General features: G+C 35.2%; 1 protein-coding gene across 4 annotated transcripts in view; it reads right to left on the bottom strand.

The window, feature by feature from the left end:
- Positions 1–350: 350 nt before the first annotated feature.
- LOC144642601 (octopamine receptor beta-2R-like) overlaps positions 351–19,808 on the bottom strand; it is a 26,652-nt gene continuing 7,194 nt past the window's right edge. For all 4 annotated transcript variants that reach the window (XM_078501604.1, XM_078501606.1, XM_078501605.1 and 1 more), the window contains 2 exons: positions 15,970–16,129; positions 351–2,623 (listed from right to left, as the gene is read on the bottom strand). In XM_078501604.1, the coding sequence (XP_078357730.1) occupies positions 1,265–2,272 (1,008 nt within the window). In that variant the 5' untranslated portion in view covers positions 2,273–2,623; positions 15,970–16,129 and the 3' untranslated portion in view covers positions 351–1,264. The remainder of the gene's footprint in view (positions 2,624–15,969; positions 16,130–19,808) is intronic.

Here is a 19,808-nt window from a genome sequence, read left to right as displayed (position 1 = left end):
AGGGCATAAATTAAAAAGAAGTCTCGTTTCATTTAGTAGCGTAGAACGAATGACCCGACGACAGAAGAGGATAGAAGCGTTAACCGGATTAAGTCTGGAATGTAGCCGCGAAAGTTAGATACGTTTCAGTTTCCTTAGCATAAAGCAACTAGGAGTTTATCTACTCGCTCCCTCCCCCCCCCCTCTGCAGATCAGATGCTAGTCCATTGCAGGTTCACCCCCAGTACACAACACATCACAATGACGTCATCTAAAGCTCGAACCCAGACCGCTCTATCAGGTTAATCGGACCAAACAATTTGACCGGGCACCCGGACAAGACTAGTAGTTGTAAGATAATTGATTCAATATCACATATTTAGATGTTTAATTTACCAAACCTACATAATGTTTATGTTACACTAACAATACCATCACTAACAGTGACTACAATTGTTATGGGTATGACTTGCTTCACTTTCGATTGAAAAGATATAACATTAAATAACATAGATGTACAGTAAATCTGGACAAACAATTTACGATTTAAAAAGCTCATCTGAAGCATTGATATATATGTTCACATATCCTTAGTATAATACATAAATGCAACTTGTTTTATAAATAATCATTTTGCGCAGATTGAAAATAAAAACCTGACGTAAATACCTCTTCTCTACTATGTTACTTGTTACTTTCGTCTTAATAACATTTTGTATATTTCCATGCCAGCATGGGGACTCTTTCCAAGAGAGCAATGCATGAAAACTTGACTGATCACACGCATGGTATAGGTAGTAAAATACTGAGGGGGGTAGGGGATCAGGCTGGGTGTTCTGGCACGGGAAGCACTGTATACCTATACAATGTACTAAGCGGCATGGACACAAACACTTGCAGTAACTCATTAATTGTTGCTCAGAATTTATGTGACTAAAATCATCACTATATCAACTGACAAAGACCAAAAATTTAAACTTGCAATGGGTTTCAGCCTACCAGAAAATGAATCATTTTGTTTTCACGAACCAAGCTAATCGTAGTTAGCATTTTAAATCGTAGTTAGCATCAAGTCCCATATTTACTGCTGGTTTTCCTTTCAGTATTCATCAGCGGAAAAATAATTAGCAAAGCTTAACTAACCATAGTGACTTTAATTAGTTTTTCTTATACTAATGGCTGGCGAAATATATGTTTATTTTGCGCTGTAAAATTCGAATTCATAAGCAATGTCAATGTGAAGTTTTGGTTAAGAGTCGCAAAGTCAACAAATCAACGTTGCTTTTCAAATGTGATTTCCCAGACTGAGTTCTGTCTGATCTGTGGATGTTTCAGCCCTTCCTTTCATGCGACAGCAACGTTTACGTCCGAACAAGATGATGCAGAATGCTTTCCTGAACTCCTTGTTCATGCAAGCGTAAACGATGGGGTTGAAAACAGAGTTTGTGTAGTGCATCCATTTTGCCACCACAACGGACTCTGGCGTAACGCATAGAGGGCAAAATCCGTACACTATGTTTATAATGAAGAATGGTCCCCAACTAATGACAAATGCGCCCATCACAACACCTAATGTTTTTGCGGCGCGCATCTCCGACGCTAGAAGAAAGTTTTTGACGTTGCCGTTAATCATGAGCGCAATTTGACGCGCTTGGAAACGCGCAGTCTTGAAAATATACCTGTATGATGTGCACATGATGATTAGCGGCACGAAGAAACAGGTAATGGTCACCATCAGCTCGTATTTCGGCGGAGGCAACTTCCATAGGATTATCTTAAGCGACGACATAATGATCGAAAAGATCCAAATGATGAATATGGTAGTTATTGCCTTACGTGACGTCATTGTGGTGTGATAATTGAGCGGGTAAGTGATGCAGAAGTATCTCTCTATGCTAATCGCAGTTAAGTTTATAATGGAGGCCACTCCGCAGAGAATATCCATGAATGTCCAGACTTTAAGAAGAGCTTGTTCAAGTACAACTCCTGACATGAGATAAGCTGCCCAAATCGGCATGGACACCATTGCTACTAAGATGTCAGCCACTGCCAAAGACACAACGAAGTAATTAGTGACCGTGCGAATCTTCGAGTTTCTCTTGAAAGCCAGAATGACCAGAAAATTTCCAAACAAGGTCATACACATGATAAGAAGCAGAAAACTGAATGAAAGAATGTTCAATGGATCGTTTAGATCACCATGCGCTGAGCCATTCTGGTTTAGTTCGGGTCTCGATGTGTTTGTGGTGTTCATTTCTTGAACCTTCTCGGCGGTGGCCGTTGGCGATGCCATGACGAGCTGTAATCTGTAAACAAATTTGAAGACTTTAATTGCTGATTTACTTTTGGAAAATGAACACCACTTCCGTCCGGCTGTCAGGAAATGATGTATTGCCTCTTTCGCCTTTTGCCTTGACCTTGCCTCTAGGTTTATTCTTTGCTTGAGAAGGTAGCAGCTACAAAGATTAACTCTCGACGACTTTTAACTGCAATAGTGCTTCGTCAATCGCAGTCAAATTCCACGGATTTCTTATGACAGTAACATTTCTTCCTTCTTTCTTACTTTAATCTCTACGCTTTTTCTGCCTCCTCGCAAAGATGTAAGCAGCTTCTCAATGTTGTCTGAATCGTTTATCGAAATTACCTGCATAAAAGGAAAAGTCTGGATCAACAATATGAACATAAAGTTATTAAATGAGGTTCTTAGTGTATTTAGTGGCACTTAATTTTCGATAATTTCGCATCACACATACATGTAAAGACCCAATTCCCTTGCGGTCCAGTAAGAAGCTGTAGTTGTAAATTATCTAATTGCATGGAAATAACTTTAATATAACCTCATGGTGACACAAAGTAAACTGAGTCCTTTTATGACAAACGAAAACTGTGAGAATTTTATCAACTAGAAAAGGTTCGGTTCGTTTTCTGTGGGGTGTAATAAAATTTGTCTTCAATTATTTTTTTCAGTACGACAGAAATGTTGTCCGAATTTGTTTCGGTTTTTGGTGTAAAATTTGCTTGATTTTCTTTGGAATAGCCGCCTATTTTCCGTCGTATAAGATAGGATTAGTTGAAGAATAGCACCGACTGTCGGCCATATTAGTCTTAAGTGACAACGTGGCTTTAAAGTTATCCGAACATTTACCGCCGTCAAACATGCAGATTCAGAAAGAATGTTAAAATTTTTAATTAAGCAAAAAAACATTAGAGAAATAAATTTGAAAAAAAATCCATTACACTTTCAGCAATAAATTAGTAAAATTGTCCACGGAATTTAGTTTTTCTCTTGAAAATGAAAAATACTTGCGTGCATATGGAGTCAACAAACACCGCAATAAATATTATTTAATTAAGCAAACGTATGCAAATGCTGTTGCAAGTATTGTTAATTTGTACTACGCAATTTTTGTTGACTTTTAATTTAATGCAAATACGTGAGTAAAATAAACAATTATTCCATTGCGGAAACGTGGGTAAAAATAACCCACAAGGCTCATAGCGTTATCATCTTGATCCAACAAGCGCGAATGAACTAGTTGTTTTAGAGCTGTTACGGTATACCATAATTACATAGACACTGAAGTATACCGTTATTTCTTTCCATGAGATAAAGTTGTTGGCAAAATACCAAAATACAAACCCTAACACAGTGACTAAAAGGTAAAATGACAAATGCGGGTTAAAAAATTCCCAGTAGATGCGTGACACTTTCAAATTAGTACTTTAAACAAAAAAAACTAAAACAATGTTGTCAACAGTGTCATTTTGTGTAATTAACACAAAATGACACTGTTGACAACATTTTTTTAGTTTTTTTTTTTTGTTTATAGTACTAAAAGGTAAAGTCTGCTTCGAGCCTAGTGGCCCATACAGGCCGGAGCTTATCCCGGTTTCCGTAGCATTAAGCGACTAGGAGTATTGCTACTCCCCCCCGGATGGGATGCTAGTCCATCGCAGGGTTACCCCCCAGCAGTAAATTCGCCGGTACCCATTTATACACCTGGGTGGAGAGAGGCACTGTGATAGTAAAGTGTCTTGCCCAAGAACACAACGCAGCGCCCCGGCCAGGCCTCGAACCCGGGCCGTTCGACTCGGAGGCGAGCTAGGCCACCGCGCCTCCCACTACGGGCATCCAAAACGATGAAGAGAATCTACTAATTCGAACCTATTCTAGAGACGGATGATCCGTCTGGACGAACTTGCATTTTAATTAGGCGAGCATTTTTTAGTTCGTGCGATAATTCGTCTGTGTATAAATACGGGCAAACAGACGGATCATCCGTCCAGACCAACTATCTTCATAATTCGTCTTGTTCGTCCAGACGGATCATCCGTATCTAGTATAAATCGGGCCAATCATGTAGGCTGAATATATTAGAGAAGTTTAACTCAACTCGGGTTGTAAAATTTGTATTTGTAATTCTGAAGTGGCAAATAAATGATGATGATGATGATGATGATAAAACATGTCTCTTTGACGAGGCATTCCAGCTAAAACTCCACTAAGGAGCCAAATCTTCATTTATCAAGCTTCAATTCGTAAGACTTCAGAAACAGTCGGACATTTTACAAACCATCTCGAGTTTTATCGGCCCCGGACAAACTGCTTTTTCGCGATAGTAAACAATTGAACATACACGTTTCAACATGCGACATACGTATCTCGCTTGCAGTTTGGTTAAAGATGGCTGCCAAAACGCTAAAGCTTGCTTACACCTACTGCGAGAAAAAAACTTTCAGAGCACACAAGAAAACCGTGCCAAAACGATAAGAGAATTATCAAGGTATATGTTTATCTTATAGCACAAACTTCGGACGATTCTCGCTTCCGTCGTTCATCTCTATAGAGCGGTAAACTCAACTAATCTGAATTGTGAAAACTAGCCCTTTGTTAAAAATTTACTCCAAATTCAACAAACGCTTTTGGAACACAGTATGTATGTTTACCTTGTACATTTGATGTTCGCATAGATCTAGCTGACTGCGGGCAGAATAAAATCCCGTTTGTTAGTTTTCACAAAGAGGGAAGCACTTTCATCTCCTTCATTTTCTGGCTTTGCCCTAACATTACGAACGATAACCTTGTAGTTCTTAGCATAGATCTTGTTCTCCGTATTATATATTCCCTTTGTTGGTTTTCACAAAGAGAAAAGGACTTTGATCATATTAATTTTCCGGCTTTGGGCATTTCACGCCAGAATCGCGTCAGAATGTGGCTGAATCTATTCTCTTAACTCAGCGTGAGACTTTAAATTTTAATGCGTGGCAACAGGATTTTCTGCCTGCCCGGCAAGACTCAAAACAGCATTAACCGTGCTTTTTGAAGTAAGAAAAATTGTCCCTTGAAACGCACAAAGAAAGATCTAGACTTTGAACAGTTTGAGATAAAAGCTCAGTTAGTAGCAAGTTGAATTAGTCGATTGCGTCTTATCTAATTGTGGAAATGGAAGCTTTCATTAGGTTAAAGTCAAGGTAACGGTTGATATTTTTTATCACTTTAAAACGGGCTTCCTCGCTATAGACAAAACACGATCTTTTAAAGATAATGTTTCACAAAAATTTGAATAGTTTTATTTCCATTTGTTTTACTGTTAATACAGCACTGTCAGTTTTTTTATCTGCACGTCTTATTCAAACCAACAATCTCCCAATGAAAAACCAAGTTAATGGCATAATATTGAAGTATCTGTAAAGACACAGAATTATTAATGCGGCTTTGCTCATATTCATATATTCTATTACAGATTCAGGCGGGAAGGATTGCTTGTGGCGTAGCCGAAAGCAACTAAAGTTTAAAGAGCTCTCTCCAAATTTCCCCTGCCAATTGCATGAAATTCATTATTGGATAATGCATCGCAATAAAAGCTTTGCAAAGGCAGTAGAAATGGCGAGAAATCTAATCTCCTTACTGAATGCAGGACACTCACAAAAAATGATGATTGATGATGAATATCGACTCTAAATTCGGCTAACTGATCAATGAATATTCGTAAATAAATATTCGAATAATCAGGGGGGAATATTTTCATCTCAGTATCTTTCAAATAATGGGTTTTTGGCAGGATTTTACAGCTGTTACAAAACGGATAAAAGTTTTAAGAGTTTATATGGTTTTGGGGGACGCTGGCTTACAATTAGAGACGTTTATATGGAATTTGAACCATGTTTTAAGGTCCATGACTTCGTTTCTGTTCATCCTAAAGCATCAAAATTGGTCAAACGACCAAGTCACCATGATCTTTCATGTGGCGTTTCAGATTATCGATTACTTGAAATTTTAAACTCGCCCCAGTTCCCTGCGCAATTTCGGAACGGCCAATTGCCAATTTTTACCGCGCGGACAGCCCAGTATTGAGACAAGAACTGCAAGGCTGACACTACGTAGAAATGAAAAAACCAATATGATTCATCTTGCAGCTCTTCTAAAGTTCCTTGCCAGCTCTATGCTGCAAATTTCTTTCGTGGTAGAACATCGCACCGGTATCGCGGAGGTCACGGGTTCGAATCCCGTTGAAGCCCTAAATTTTTTTCAGGCTTCTATATTCCAATTGCTGTAATTGGAAATTCACTGCGACGATCATTTATAACTCCAATATAATATACTGTATCCGATATTGGATTGAGCCACTAAATCTTCTGGTAATTACATGAGAATATGACAACATGTTCACTGTGAGAGATTAAAGATGTCTGTTTTTAACATTTGGAATATTCATTATGTCTAATTCAACAGCACACGATCGCCCTAACAAGATTTTCCATTACATTGCCTTCGATGCAAACATGCCCTGGAATTACAGTGTGCATCCATAGTAAAAGCCTGGAATTTGCTGACGATAATAACTGAAACAAATAAAACTTAAGAAAATGAAAGATCATTAAGCAGTTGAGAAAAGCAAGCCTGAAAAAAAAAATTCAGGCTGAATTTTTTCAGGCTTACTTTTCTCAACTGCTTAAGTTGAGTACATTACTGCGATGATCTTTCATTTGCTTAAAATGTATATCCGCAGTACAAATATATGAATTTCATATATTCATGTCAAATAAAACTTAGTTCAGTAAAATCTACTTACGATATCAAGCAAAAGATTTACTGATCAAAACAGGAAGATGCAGCTGTTCTCGAAAGCTTGTAAGTTTTTTAAGTTTTTACGAGGACTCGGGTAAGGTTTTGCAAATAAATGTGTAAAAAACTTCAAAACGAGATTACTTGTTTTCTTCGGCAGTTATATCAGTCAAATTTAACAAGATAAATCTCTTGCTTGGTACATTGTATTTTACGATAACCATTCGTAAAAATTACCAAATTGACTGATTTTACATGAAACCATTGTATTTAGCACCTTGTTATTTTGTTCACTTGGCAATATGGCAAGGTATTTATAATCTCGTAACGGGATATTAAACCGGAAACATTTACCTTTCTTCTGCGATTGACAATTATACAGTATCTCTTTAACCAGGCGGAGAAAATGGAGGGAGAGAGTAAGAGTGGAAATTGAGCAGGAAGAAACGCAGTAAAACGTTCTTTTTTCTTCCTGTCTCACCCACGCTGTCGTAAAAACTGACTGACAAACCGCGAGTGGTCGTAAATCAATCGAGACACCGATTTTCTAGAAAATAGAATTTACAGTGTTATTTTGGTTCATTTGGCTCCATTTCATGCCGTGCGTCTGTATTCAAACCATTGTAAAAATTGATGATCCTGGTGGGCCGGCGCCAGTAGATTTGGTAAAATAGTGCATACAGACAAATTTTAAAATTAAATTTTGTCATTAAATTTTAGATTTCACATCATATTTTACGCTTTATGTAAGACACGCGATATAGTAGAAAAGTTCAGAAATGATTTTAATTTTTGAAAATAAAAATAGGCTTAAAAAAGCCCCCCAAACAAGAAGCAAGAACGTTTCCGTATTTGATTTTGAAGCTTAAGCATGCTCTCAGTTTTGCAATATGTTTTGTTTGTAAAGGATAGCAATTTTTTATGCGTGCGACCGATGTGCTTTCCAGTAAATGACCGTCGTTTACCTTATACATAGAACTTGTTCCACAATACTGCGTTGTCAGATTTTTGTACACGTCATAAGAATTTTGCAGATTTTTGGTCTAAACTGTTTTGAAATTAGTGGTTGGCAACTTAACCCATGAAATACATTATCTTTAAAACATCTGATGAAATAAACAGCCTTAATTTGTAGATAATAATCAAACTTCCGCCATAAATATTGATTTTTTGATGACACGCGGAAACAACTTTGAAACGTTAAGCCTTAATTTTTCAGTTACAATCCATTTCCATCCTAGTGATCCACAGTCAAATGTTAACTGTTTCATTGCTTTAATATAGCAATTTTTAATTTAAATGGTCCATAATTTTTACGTTAATTTCCTACGACAGAAATACAAATTTGGCAGTTCAAAAATCTGTAAAATCCGCGACAGAGCCGCTTTAAACACCCCGCTTTTAGTTATAAAAATGATTTGTTTACGACTGTGTAGGCGAAGCTGGGAAGACCAGATATCAGTAAACTCAAAGAACGTTGGGTAATTTAGCGTTTAATATTTGCCCATGGGTGGACGCTGATGAAAGAAGCTAGAGTCGCTCGAGGCGTTTCACTTTTTTCTTGCTTATCACCTTTCGGATGCATCCATAACTCGATAGCGCACGTTGTGTCGTTAGCCATTTTCTGATTTTCAAAAATACATTATTTCCAAATTAACATGGGCGTCTTTCTGCAGTTTAAGCTGTCGGCTGTCGATGGCTTGTTAGATAACAGTAAACTCGTAGTTATGTTTTTTTCAACAAATCGTGAGATGACCTCCCCATACAAAGATTCATCATTGAGGTGCTTTAGAAATTTGAATTCCACGTTGTGTTTTTAGTTGCACGTTGTGCCTTCAAGGCAGTGAGGACCAGGCTAAGTTCCATTCAAACTAAAATATCAAGTGCTATGAAATGATATCGAGGTATTGGCAAGACATGTTTTATTCTACTTAGCAAAAAAACTGCTTTGCTTTTTATCTCAAAAATTTTGCTAGCGCAAAGGTGATTTGCAAAATGTCCGGAATAATTAACGACTATTATGACCAACCCAGTTTTTGTCATAACAGAGCAAAAGTACTGCACCTAACATTAACATGCATGTCTGTGAAAAATAAATTTGATGTGACAGCAATTTGCACCCCTGTAAACTTCCTTTACTTTTTGCCAGCAGCTCACTCAGAACCCTAAATTGGTTAGAGGGGCAAAATTTCTAAAACAGCTCAATGGTGAATCATTTATCTCAGTAACACATATTTTTCTTATTTTAACCCAAAATTCTGTATCTTGTCGTGAAGTTTATATATACAAAATTCAAAACTTTACCTCAGCTATCCCTGTTTCCTGTTTGGCATATTTTAATCTCTAAATCGATCTTTTTCAGAATTCAAGTTCCTTGTCGTCCTTACAACACAGAATGTTTCGAGGTAGCTTATATCGTTTTTGTTGTCGTCACAAAAGTGTTTTATTAATGACATTTGCGTTTATTCCTTAATAAGGAAATATTATATTCTGATTTTCGTTAACTTCTCATATTTGAACTATTTTTTCCTTTCATTTGTGTTAATTTTCTATAAGAAGTAAACGTGATCACGTTTATTTAAATAGATAAACTTTAATTTTCTATGACAAGGCAATTAAACAAAGTTTGACAATTTATTTGATTTGATTTGGAAACATTTTCTCACGATTGCGAAAAGCATTATTTTGACTAAGGAGAAAGCAACCGTAAAACCATACCTATATTTCTTACTGTAGATTTACATTCAGTGTGATAGCTTGACAACCTTTGACAAAAATCGTCACCAAGAATTTATTAATTCAGTTTCCACTCGATGTTTTCTTAAAAAAGGGAAAATGAAGTTAGATGCAACAACGTAATTTTAAGTGATTTTTAAAGCATTTTTCCGGTAACGAAATTGTAATTTTAAAATGTGACTTTGACGAGTGGGTTAAATAAAATCACTCTAACATAAGGCTATGTATGATTAACATGCTTTTGTAATGTTCTAAGCACAAGGATGAATGTTTTCCAGAACGGTGTGCAAAGTCGAGGCCAGTAACATCATAAGCAAGGCAGGGATCCAAAATCTACATTTTTAAGTTTAGGTTGCAATTTAGATCAGGATTCAGATTTTTAATTCTGACCTGAATCACATCAGGTGTTTCATTTGAAATTTTAGGCTGAAAGATTCACGAATATTTTAGGTTTTCTGTTTCATGCCATAAACTACTGATATCTCACTGCGTTGTATTTTATAATATCGTTAAAATAGCAATAATTGAAGTACCGAAAGATGTTTCTGCTATGTGATCGAAGCTAAAAAAAATTCATTAATGATGCCTCCAGCGGCACTCAACAATCTGCTACTACTTGACAGGAACATACGTCAATCAAATTTGACAGTTACTTGTCAAAATCACGAATCGTGGCTAGTCTGACAGTATTTCGTCCCGGCCAAGGAACTTTGGAAACCTTACTGCTTTGGACAATTTCGAAATTTCTTTTGCCTCAATTTTAACGCAATTTCTAGTGCACAGCCCCCTTTTTTTTTTAGAAAAACAGCTTTAGACACATGTCCATTTTCATGCAAATCAAACGCATTTTCATTTGAGAGGATTTGTACAAGTACTTGCTTAAGGCAAATCGGAAATGGGCTCCTGTACTGATTATTTAGATCGTTACCGCTTTCTGCGAAAAAAATTATTTTCGAGAAGTCTTACTGTAGAGACCTTATAATTTTTCATCTGATATGATAAAAAATTTATCTGGACTTAATACTCCAAACCGGCAAGAGGCGGATGAATTTAAAAAATGAGATACATGCACATTAACTATATCACTATTACTTCAAAAGGTCGGGTAATATTCCTTGCTAGCGCATTTTATTTTACCTTTATATTCATGACGATGCCGGTATAGGCTAAACTGACGTCTGAAATTGTAACCAATTTTGTAAGTGAAGTGAATTTTTTTAAAGTAAAATTGATATTACATGCGAATAATTTTTGACGAGACGGTGAGCAGAACGACGCAATAAACTCGCTAGCGTTAGATACTTCGTAAACAAAAAACATCGTGTGGACGGATTAACTGGAAAAACATGGAATGTCAAAGCAACTTCATTACTTCAATAAAATACTTCCCCACTGGTTAAGCCCTGTTTTGAAAAAGTAACGTGTGAACCAGTTGAGCAGGCCTAGGTTTTGAATTGAGATAAATGTAAAATAAGCCTTTGGTACTTGCAGGAAAAGCATTAGCTTAAGATAAAATTAACGTTTTATCCCCACTGGGAAAGCCCTGTTTTGAAAAGGCAAAGCGAAGACTTCCGTGTTATCCAGTTGAGCAGGCTTAGGTTTAGAATTGAGATAAATGTAAAATAAGCCTTTAATACCTGCAGGAAAAGCCTTAGCTTAAGATAACAGTAACCTTTTATCCCCCACCTTGAAAGGCCCCAGGTCATTCACGTAGCTCTTATTTTGAAAATGGAGGTCGCTCAATGGGTGTGATGAGATTCCGTGGGAATCCATGGGAAGACCGTGGGAAACGAAACGATTGCGCAGTTTTGTGTTTTCATCGCTTGCGCCGGCTACTAAGGTCTTTTGTTTCCATGGCATTGTCAATGGAGAGTCATGGAATATATCTTGAACATAACAATATGTTTAATTATTACTTGACAACAGCTTTTTAAAGTTCATGTCAAGAAACCTCCGCAACCCTTAAAGAATATAAGTCCTCTTCTATATTTTTATCCGCAAGTTAATCAGGTGTCATTAAGATATTAAACAAGGCTAACACTGCAAAGGAGCAAAGAAAAAAATCATTAACTATGCAGCGTTTTTTTTTAAAAAAAATTCAAGAACGGTTATATTTTAAACGAAGCAATGCTATAGATATGTTCCTATAACAGATTAATCCTTTTTAAAATAAAATAAGGCAAAATACAATGAAACAAAATAAAATAAAAATTTGTATTGTGTTCATTTTTATATTATGTAGCTGACTATTATTTTAAAGTAACTGTCAGGCATTAATTATTAACGGTATATGAGGACATTCGTTTGTAGCTCTTTCGCCCTGAATTCAATATTGTAAATATTAGAGCTTACTTGCTCTTTTCGAACTGTATGGTTTTTTTTACACAATTAATTAAACACATTAGCCTCGTAGTTTAGCTGATTTGCTGGGTGGAAAATCTAAGAACAAATATTCTTATTAAAGCAGATGGAGGATTTTAGTTATGGGTCTCATATTGTGTTTATTTTGCCTGGCCGTGTGAAATAACAGACAGGGTCGTGCAGGTTGTTAACAGCTGAGAGGTATTGAAAAGTGTCACTTTTTAAATTTTCGGCTCGAAATGAATCAGCAATTATCCACAACTGTCACCTTTAGATTGGAGGAAAAAATTCATAATGAGTATATCCAGTTGACTTTTACTCCTTAAGGCTCAATATTATGAAAAAATATTGCGTTTTCTTTGTTGTAAATAAATAAATGCTTGCTGGTCACTCTATCGTTTTCTGTAACTGCGAACGTATTGCCAAAGATATTCGAGGGCTCTTATATATAAATATTTTCCTTTATTTTTCTCTTGACAAAAGCCTGTCAAGCAAGGAAAAAAAAAACGAAATTTTGCCAATTCACTAGTTATATTTCCTCATTTCCTCGAATTATGTTTTTAATTTTTTTTTCTGTTTATTTCAACAGAATATATACTGAAAGGAATAATCCATTAAAAAATTAATTTTTGTGAATCAGACGTGCAGCTAGGCACTTCGGAAAATGTAGAAATAAATTTATTCTCGATAGAATGGGTAAAAGATCTTGCGTTGCCAATGCATCAAGTGCTCGAAATTGACGACAGGCCTTCTTGGGAGTCGTCTATAAAAATTGATTATTGAACATTTGATTAGAATTGTAAAGATAGAGTGAATTTAGTTTTTTCGACACAGAAAAATGAACAATACAAGTGAGATGCTCCAATGCTCTTGAAAAAAGGTTTCAGCGATATTCTCATTTCAGCAAGGTCTTTCAACGCCTTCCAACTTAATCGACAGAGTGAAACGCAAATTAAGATACTACAAATAAAACAAAAGTACTAACCTCGGTCGAGTTATAAATTGTTCACTTGATTTTATCTTCTTGGCGATTTGCTAGTCAGTACGAGTCGAGACGCACTGCAGAGCTCGACACTGAACGAAATAGGTTTTATAATCATACCACGCTGATCTAATATTAGTTGCATAAGTAAGAATGGCAGGTGCGCCAGCGTTATTTCAAACTACTATTACCTATAACTATTAAGTGCTCATTGTTTATAAACTGATAATTCTTCCAAGACATCATCACAGTGCCGACTACAAAAGAAGATTTACATTTGTCATTTCCAAAGCGATCAGTTCAGGGCTGTGATTTGAAATTCATGAGGCAATAGGTACAGAACCATAGTGATTTTAATGGATGAAAAAGAATCTTTCTTAAGATTTAATTGGTGTCCATTTTCCGCGCTTTTGTTTTCCGCTTGGCGCCTTTTCCACACAAAAGGGGATTTACATTTGTCATTTCCAAAGTGATCAGTTAGTATCCGTGATTTGAAATTCATGAAGCAAGAGGGACCGAGCCATAATGGTTTTAATGGATGGAATAGCAGCTTTCTTAAGTTTTAATTGGTTTTCATTTTGCGCGCTTTTGTTTTCCGCTTAGCGCCTCATCCGTACAAAGCTTGCCTTAATCACACTGATAATTGAATTCCAGTTCTATTTCCATCGGAAAACATTTTGATGGGTCATGTCACTCTTTTGAAGCAGAGTCTATGATTTTTATCCTCTCAGATGTATTTTTAAATATATCTCAATAATATTGTGGAATTGGAGACGAATTCCAATTTGCTTGTCTCCTAAATACTTAAAATAAACGGTTTTAGCTGATCGTATCACTGATGTCAAGACCCCAGTGCACGCATCTTCGTAATGGCAATACCTATTAATGTGTTGACAAGAGTGCTCTAATGACGAAACCGAGACTTAAGTAGTTTTCTCTAAGGTCAGTAAATACTGTGCCCTCTAAGAAGATTCTCGTTCCCAAGTCAGTCCATTCACATGGGAATATATTGCCTGATTCTTTCTTTCTTGAGCTTCGTAGATGAACTTCCCTTCAGTTGGGCCATTCTAACCCAAGTGCTTGAGTTTTGAAGTCAAAATTGTTTCTTCTTTCAGTTTTTTGGAAATCGTGCAAATGTTCAACAAACTATAAAGAGTAAGTTTGTGTCAACAACCCCAAGGCTGTTCAATTTATCACGTTTTAAAATTTTATCGCCGCTGATTGGCTGTTGACTTCAAAACTTCTCGATATTCTTTCCTTTTGCACGCTAACGACATGTAATTTCTATTTTATTTATCAATTTGTCGACTGTTTGTCTTAATAGTAGGAGCCATTAAATACTATTTGCAGAATATAAAGATTATTAAGCGAAGAGACCCGCTTCACGCATTCAATTGTCATAGATTTTTGACGTTTGATAATTTACAGTTTTTTTAGAATCAAAGTTCAAATTAGATGTGAAACTCTAAAGGATGTGGATTGTGGAAAATAGTTCTTCATAATTGCAGAAATAATCATACAAAGTAGAACTACTCCTATCGAAGAAGAAACCATATTATGAAAAGAAAATAAAAAAGCCAAGAAAAAGAAAACAATGTTTTGCGTTTTCTTTTGTTTACATTTTTCAATTTAATAAGAAAGCTTTAAAACTTACTGTGATGGTCCAAAATAACAATTCATTAAAATATAAATGACAATTTATTTTTTCAGAGAGTCTCCCCCTCAGTCATTAACATTCATTTACGCTATTAAAGTATCGAGAATGAGACAGCTGTTTGGTTGGAATTCTAGTAGGTAGTTCTTGTAAGCACACCCCTCTTTAATTAGTTTTCAATACTTGGTGGAAATTGTCTTAGAAAAAGACATTTGAGAAAATGCCGCCTTAGGTGTTTAGGGAACTTGTCAGGAAAAGAGTTCAGTGGCAATTTTGAATGCAATTATCACCAATTATAATTTGTGGTACTTTTCCATTTGCCCAGAATGAAGCCAATTCTAAGACGATTGAAATGTTTTTTTTTTTAAAGTTTAAGGCCTGTTGATTTTTTCCCAAAATATTTCCCAAAATAAAAGGTATTGTTCAGCTTTTTCTAGCTTAAATTTTTCTAGACACCGTATTGTACGTCTTTTTTTCAAGTCATGCTGTGGGTTGTAAAAAATACATAAATTTATATTCCTCCAAAAAATAACACTATAGCAATTTTCGCATATACCACGTGCTTTGTTTGTTATGTTGGGAAAAATGTTTTCTATTCCCATTGTTCGAGTTCGATAAACACGGTATTGTTGTAATACTTCTCGTCTACAAAATCCTAAATATAATCAAGCAATCATCATTTATTAATAGAAACTTGCTTTAGCAAAAACACCCTAGCGTTTTTCGGTTTCTGTTTGTGGTTTTTAGGTAACACCACCTTTTAGGAAATTATTTGAAAGTGCTCCAAATAGAAAGTCTAAAAAATTAAAAGCGCAAAAGATACGCTACTTAGCCTAAAAAATGTAACGGTCCAAACTGAACATGTTTGAGAGTGAGAGTGGAAAAGAAAATCATGCTCAGGCCAATTTCCGCGAGATCTTGGCCCATAATGTTCAGAAAACATATCTGCTCGTTTTTAATAAATATTTTATGGTTATGTTACGTTAGCGCTCGTAATAAAAGGTGATAATCGAATCTTAAAAAGAAAGAGAAGATGAAGAAAGAGAAGAGAAAGAGAAATTAGTTTCTTCAAGGACGTAGAGATCACCAATTTTATCGACATGTAGGAATCGTAGAAATAACAAGATTTCTTTAACATAAGTGAGGCTACGAAAAACCCAATGTTTCACATATTGTTTTTGCTTTAGTTACCTTTAAGAAAGTGCAATCATAACCGGTGTCTTCTGATTCCGTTTTGCTCCGACGGCGAGTTTGTTACGTTGCTGCTTCTCTGTTGTACTGGAACTTTCTGGGGTGAAGCTCAAGGTCTTCTGGTGAAGGCGCCCACTTTTTATCTCCCAGTGCTTTGCCCCTGAAGCCAAGAAATAATGGACATCAACAATGCCTATGAGCACTTTATATTACACGTCTAGGCAATGTCTTCATTTGATATGTATATCGTTTTTCCCTAAAAGGTTTTGCCATCAGTGTGGTCAAAAAATAGCGCATTGAGTGTTTTATTTTGAAATATTTTCAGTATATGTGGGGGGATTTTTTGTGTTTTTATGTTTAGGTTGTTTATCATGAATAATGATAATTTTAAATTCAATGCAATGTTTTTAGGAAAACATTCATAAATATTTTTGTTATTTGCCAGAATGCATAAAATAGCCTACAGATTGCTTTTCTTTAGCTTATAGAACATGAAAAAAATACAAAGGAAGGCCGTTCAAATTCAAAACCAAAGTGTAATTAAAATCGGGAGCATATCCACGAATAAAAATTAATCTTTTTTCGATATTAAATTTGACCCGTCGTAGAAAATAAACTTAAAAATTTAATTTTAAAAATATTTGTGATGTGCCTATTAAATTCAATCAAGGTTTTTCGTACTATTACCTTTCGTTTTCATTAGAGATCTAGAATAAGGGTTGTTGTTGTAAGATGTGAGTACGTGGGCAGGCTGACGTACTTCATTGAACGCCAATTCTTTTCTGAAACTGACGTAATTATTTTAGTGTTATCAAACTTTAGCTGTATTTCAAAGACCCACGCAGAAACTTTGATAATGCATCGCAGCATTTCTTTTCACGAAAAAAGCAAAATCTTAATTTGGCTTGTTAAAAATGTGTGTGGACTCATATTATTTATGAAATTAGAAAGCATGTATGATATTGGTGAAATTCCCGTGTGTCGACTTTATCGTGCTTCAATACACTTGCGTGTCCGATAACAGATTATTGACATTAATCAAACAAAATCTTAAGGCTAAGTATGTGAGAAGTACGATATTTTAAATGTGAATCAAAATTGCAAAAGTTGGTACTATTGTAGTGCATGGTTTCTTCTTTTTCAAATCCTTAAATGATCATTTTCCTTAAGAATTAAGAACACTGAGAAAAAACTTATTGTGTCGTTCGATTCTGCCAACATATTGCATAAATTTCATTTCTCAGTTCCCTTCACTTGAGTTCGAGATATAATTTATACAAAAACAATCGTCTGTAAAAACATAATAATAAAAATTGATTCGGGGAATCGCTTAATACAATGTGACCTTACCCTGCAGCTCAAGATGCCGAAAAGGTCATGACTTTGGCAATTAATCAAAAAACGTCCAGAAGCAAAACTTCAGCTTGTCACCCGCTCGTAGCTTACATGTTATTAAAATAGGCTCCCTCAGGAAATGTGCAATGATAAATTTGTTTTGTTGAAATCTTATTTGGAGTGCATTAACCTCCGAATCATTTCTTCCATTTCTGACTAAAACTGAAAATAATATTAAATGGGAAAGCATCGTTAAGTACTTCCATGTCTAATTATAGAAATCTTAACTGGAGTCATGTTTAGAAATAGCTACTATTTTTTTTAAAAAGAGTACTTGAACTCAAAAGTTGACGTAACCTTGCATTTGTCACAATTTATATCATTATTTGCCTTAAGTGGAAATAAATCGAAGAAAAGCTTTCTTTTGTCTGGGGCAGTTCTATTGTAAGTGCAAAATAGCGTCTTTTCTAAAAAATCTTATGAAGCTTTGTGATGTTTTTACGGCATCAAATTTTATTAGTGTTTTGTTCTTGAGTGAAAACTTGCACCAAAAAACAAATTCATGAGTACATTTATAGCGTAAACAAGTTCTGGATTGAGGTCTTAAAAGTACCAAACCAGTCATTTGTGTGCATGTTGCTTCCATTATATCTACAAGTGTAATATGATTCATAGTGTTTTTATCAATTAAATCAATACATTTCGGCCTGACCTAGCGGAAAATACTAATAACTTTAATGTTACATGCTAAAATAATTAATGTATGTACTAATCTTGAAATACCCCGAGTGTCACACTGCAAGGATTATTTTTAACATTAAAGAAGCTAAATCATGTAGTTTATAAAATGTTTTGGTTTACCGTGCACGCAAACAATATTTGTCTTTAAACTCTAAAGGTATTTTTTGGATACTTTTTAAGTGTGGTAATGTAAATAAAGACTTAGATGTATCCGGGCATTTTAAAAATGATTCCAGGCGTAATGAATTGTGAGCTTACTAAAGAAGACGTACATATTCTTGTTATTGACGCTTTGCTACCATTTCTATAGATTAAAGGTGTACAATGTTTGGTGTTTGCAACGAAAACCTATTTTTTAAAAAACAGAATTTTTAGCACTTTTCACAGTGATAGAAGAGCGGATATTTAGTTTGACGACAATCTAGAACTTTCCGGTCAGTAGTATGAATAATATACTCAAAAAGAAAGTTGAGTCATTTAATTGTTTCTTTTTGTAAGAGGATTAGCCAGCACACAAGGTGAATCAGAATAATTGCTTATAGCATGACCTTTTATGACACGGAAAACATTCGTAAGATCGATAGATGAAAGTGAACTTCCTATTTCAAGTTGAAGCGGCCCAAAGTATCAAGTCATGATTAAAAGATTTAATTCTAGAAAATGGCATGTTGTTCCAGAAATCCACCATTATCTTATCAGCTTCTTCAGAGTTGCCGGAGGACAATCTATAAATGCGTCGAAAAGTGTCCTGTTAGAAACATAAATTCAATTTTTTTGATGACGATGATAACAAGTGAAAAAGCTAGGTCACGCGATTTGGTTTGAAACGGTAGACTGAAAACGCATAAAAAAAATCTAGAACAACATTAAGGAGTGTACAAGTGGCAAAATTGGACCAGTGATCAATTTTTTTTCGCTTATTAATTTAAAAAACGTATTAAAAACTTGTTCCATCTGGTGCTGACAAATCACTGATATTTGTTCCTTTTGTAGCTGAAATTCATTAAATTATTTGATCATATATAACTGTAGTTTTAAAGACTTGAGCTCGTAATTAACGAAAATGAATTTTTTAGAGTATGTATTCGATTTAATATGCTTCCATACAGTTAAATGTCATAATCCTTTAGAATAAAAAAAGTAAACAACAAGCTTTGTGTAGTAAATAATAAAGATGGTAAATTTCAAGGTCGGTGATAAATAGTGAAGAAATTATTCAACATAACACGAGCGTAGGACAAATAGCGTGGGACAAATATCAACTGCAATGTATTGCAATAAAGTGTACAAGACTCCAACATAAGTATTACTACACTAGAGAGTGAAAACACTGAATATTTCTCGTTGTCTTTAAGCGTGAGTATGGTAAGCGAACTGGTCGTTAGCGAAACGACCCTTTGCATAATAATATAAAAAGGTTACTGAATCATTAGTTTGAAGTTTTAAACGATAGTATGTCACCAGCTATGTGAGTCAAATAATCGCTATTTGAGTCAATTATGAAAATACCTTCTCTATGATGTCATACAGGAAAATACACACGAATTTAGTTCTGACATTTCTATGAAATATAGTGATCCAACAATAAAAGAATAATGGTGCCATTATTTTGCAGTTGAAAACCAGCTAATATGAGCCTCCTAATCTACAATAACATCGATATTTAGTCCATTAATCGCGTGGCTTCTTAGAAACCAACATGTGCGAAAAACGTCGGTTTTTTGAAAAATTAATATTTGAAAGAAATAAGCGACGTTGCATAA

Source organism: Oculina patagonica, chromosome 2, assembly GCF_052425735.1.
Source record: "Oculina patagonica isolate OP01 chromosome 2, crgOcupat, whole genome shotgun sequence".
Classification (NCBI taxonomy): domain Eukaryota; kingdom Metazoa; phylum Cnidaria; class Anthozoa; order Scleractinia; family Oculinidae; genus Oculina; species Oculina patagonica.
This window is presented reverse-complemented; position numbering and strand designations above follow the sequence as displayed.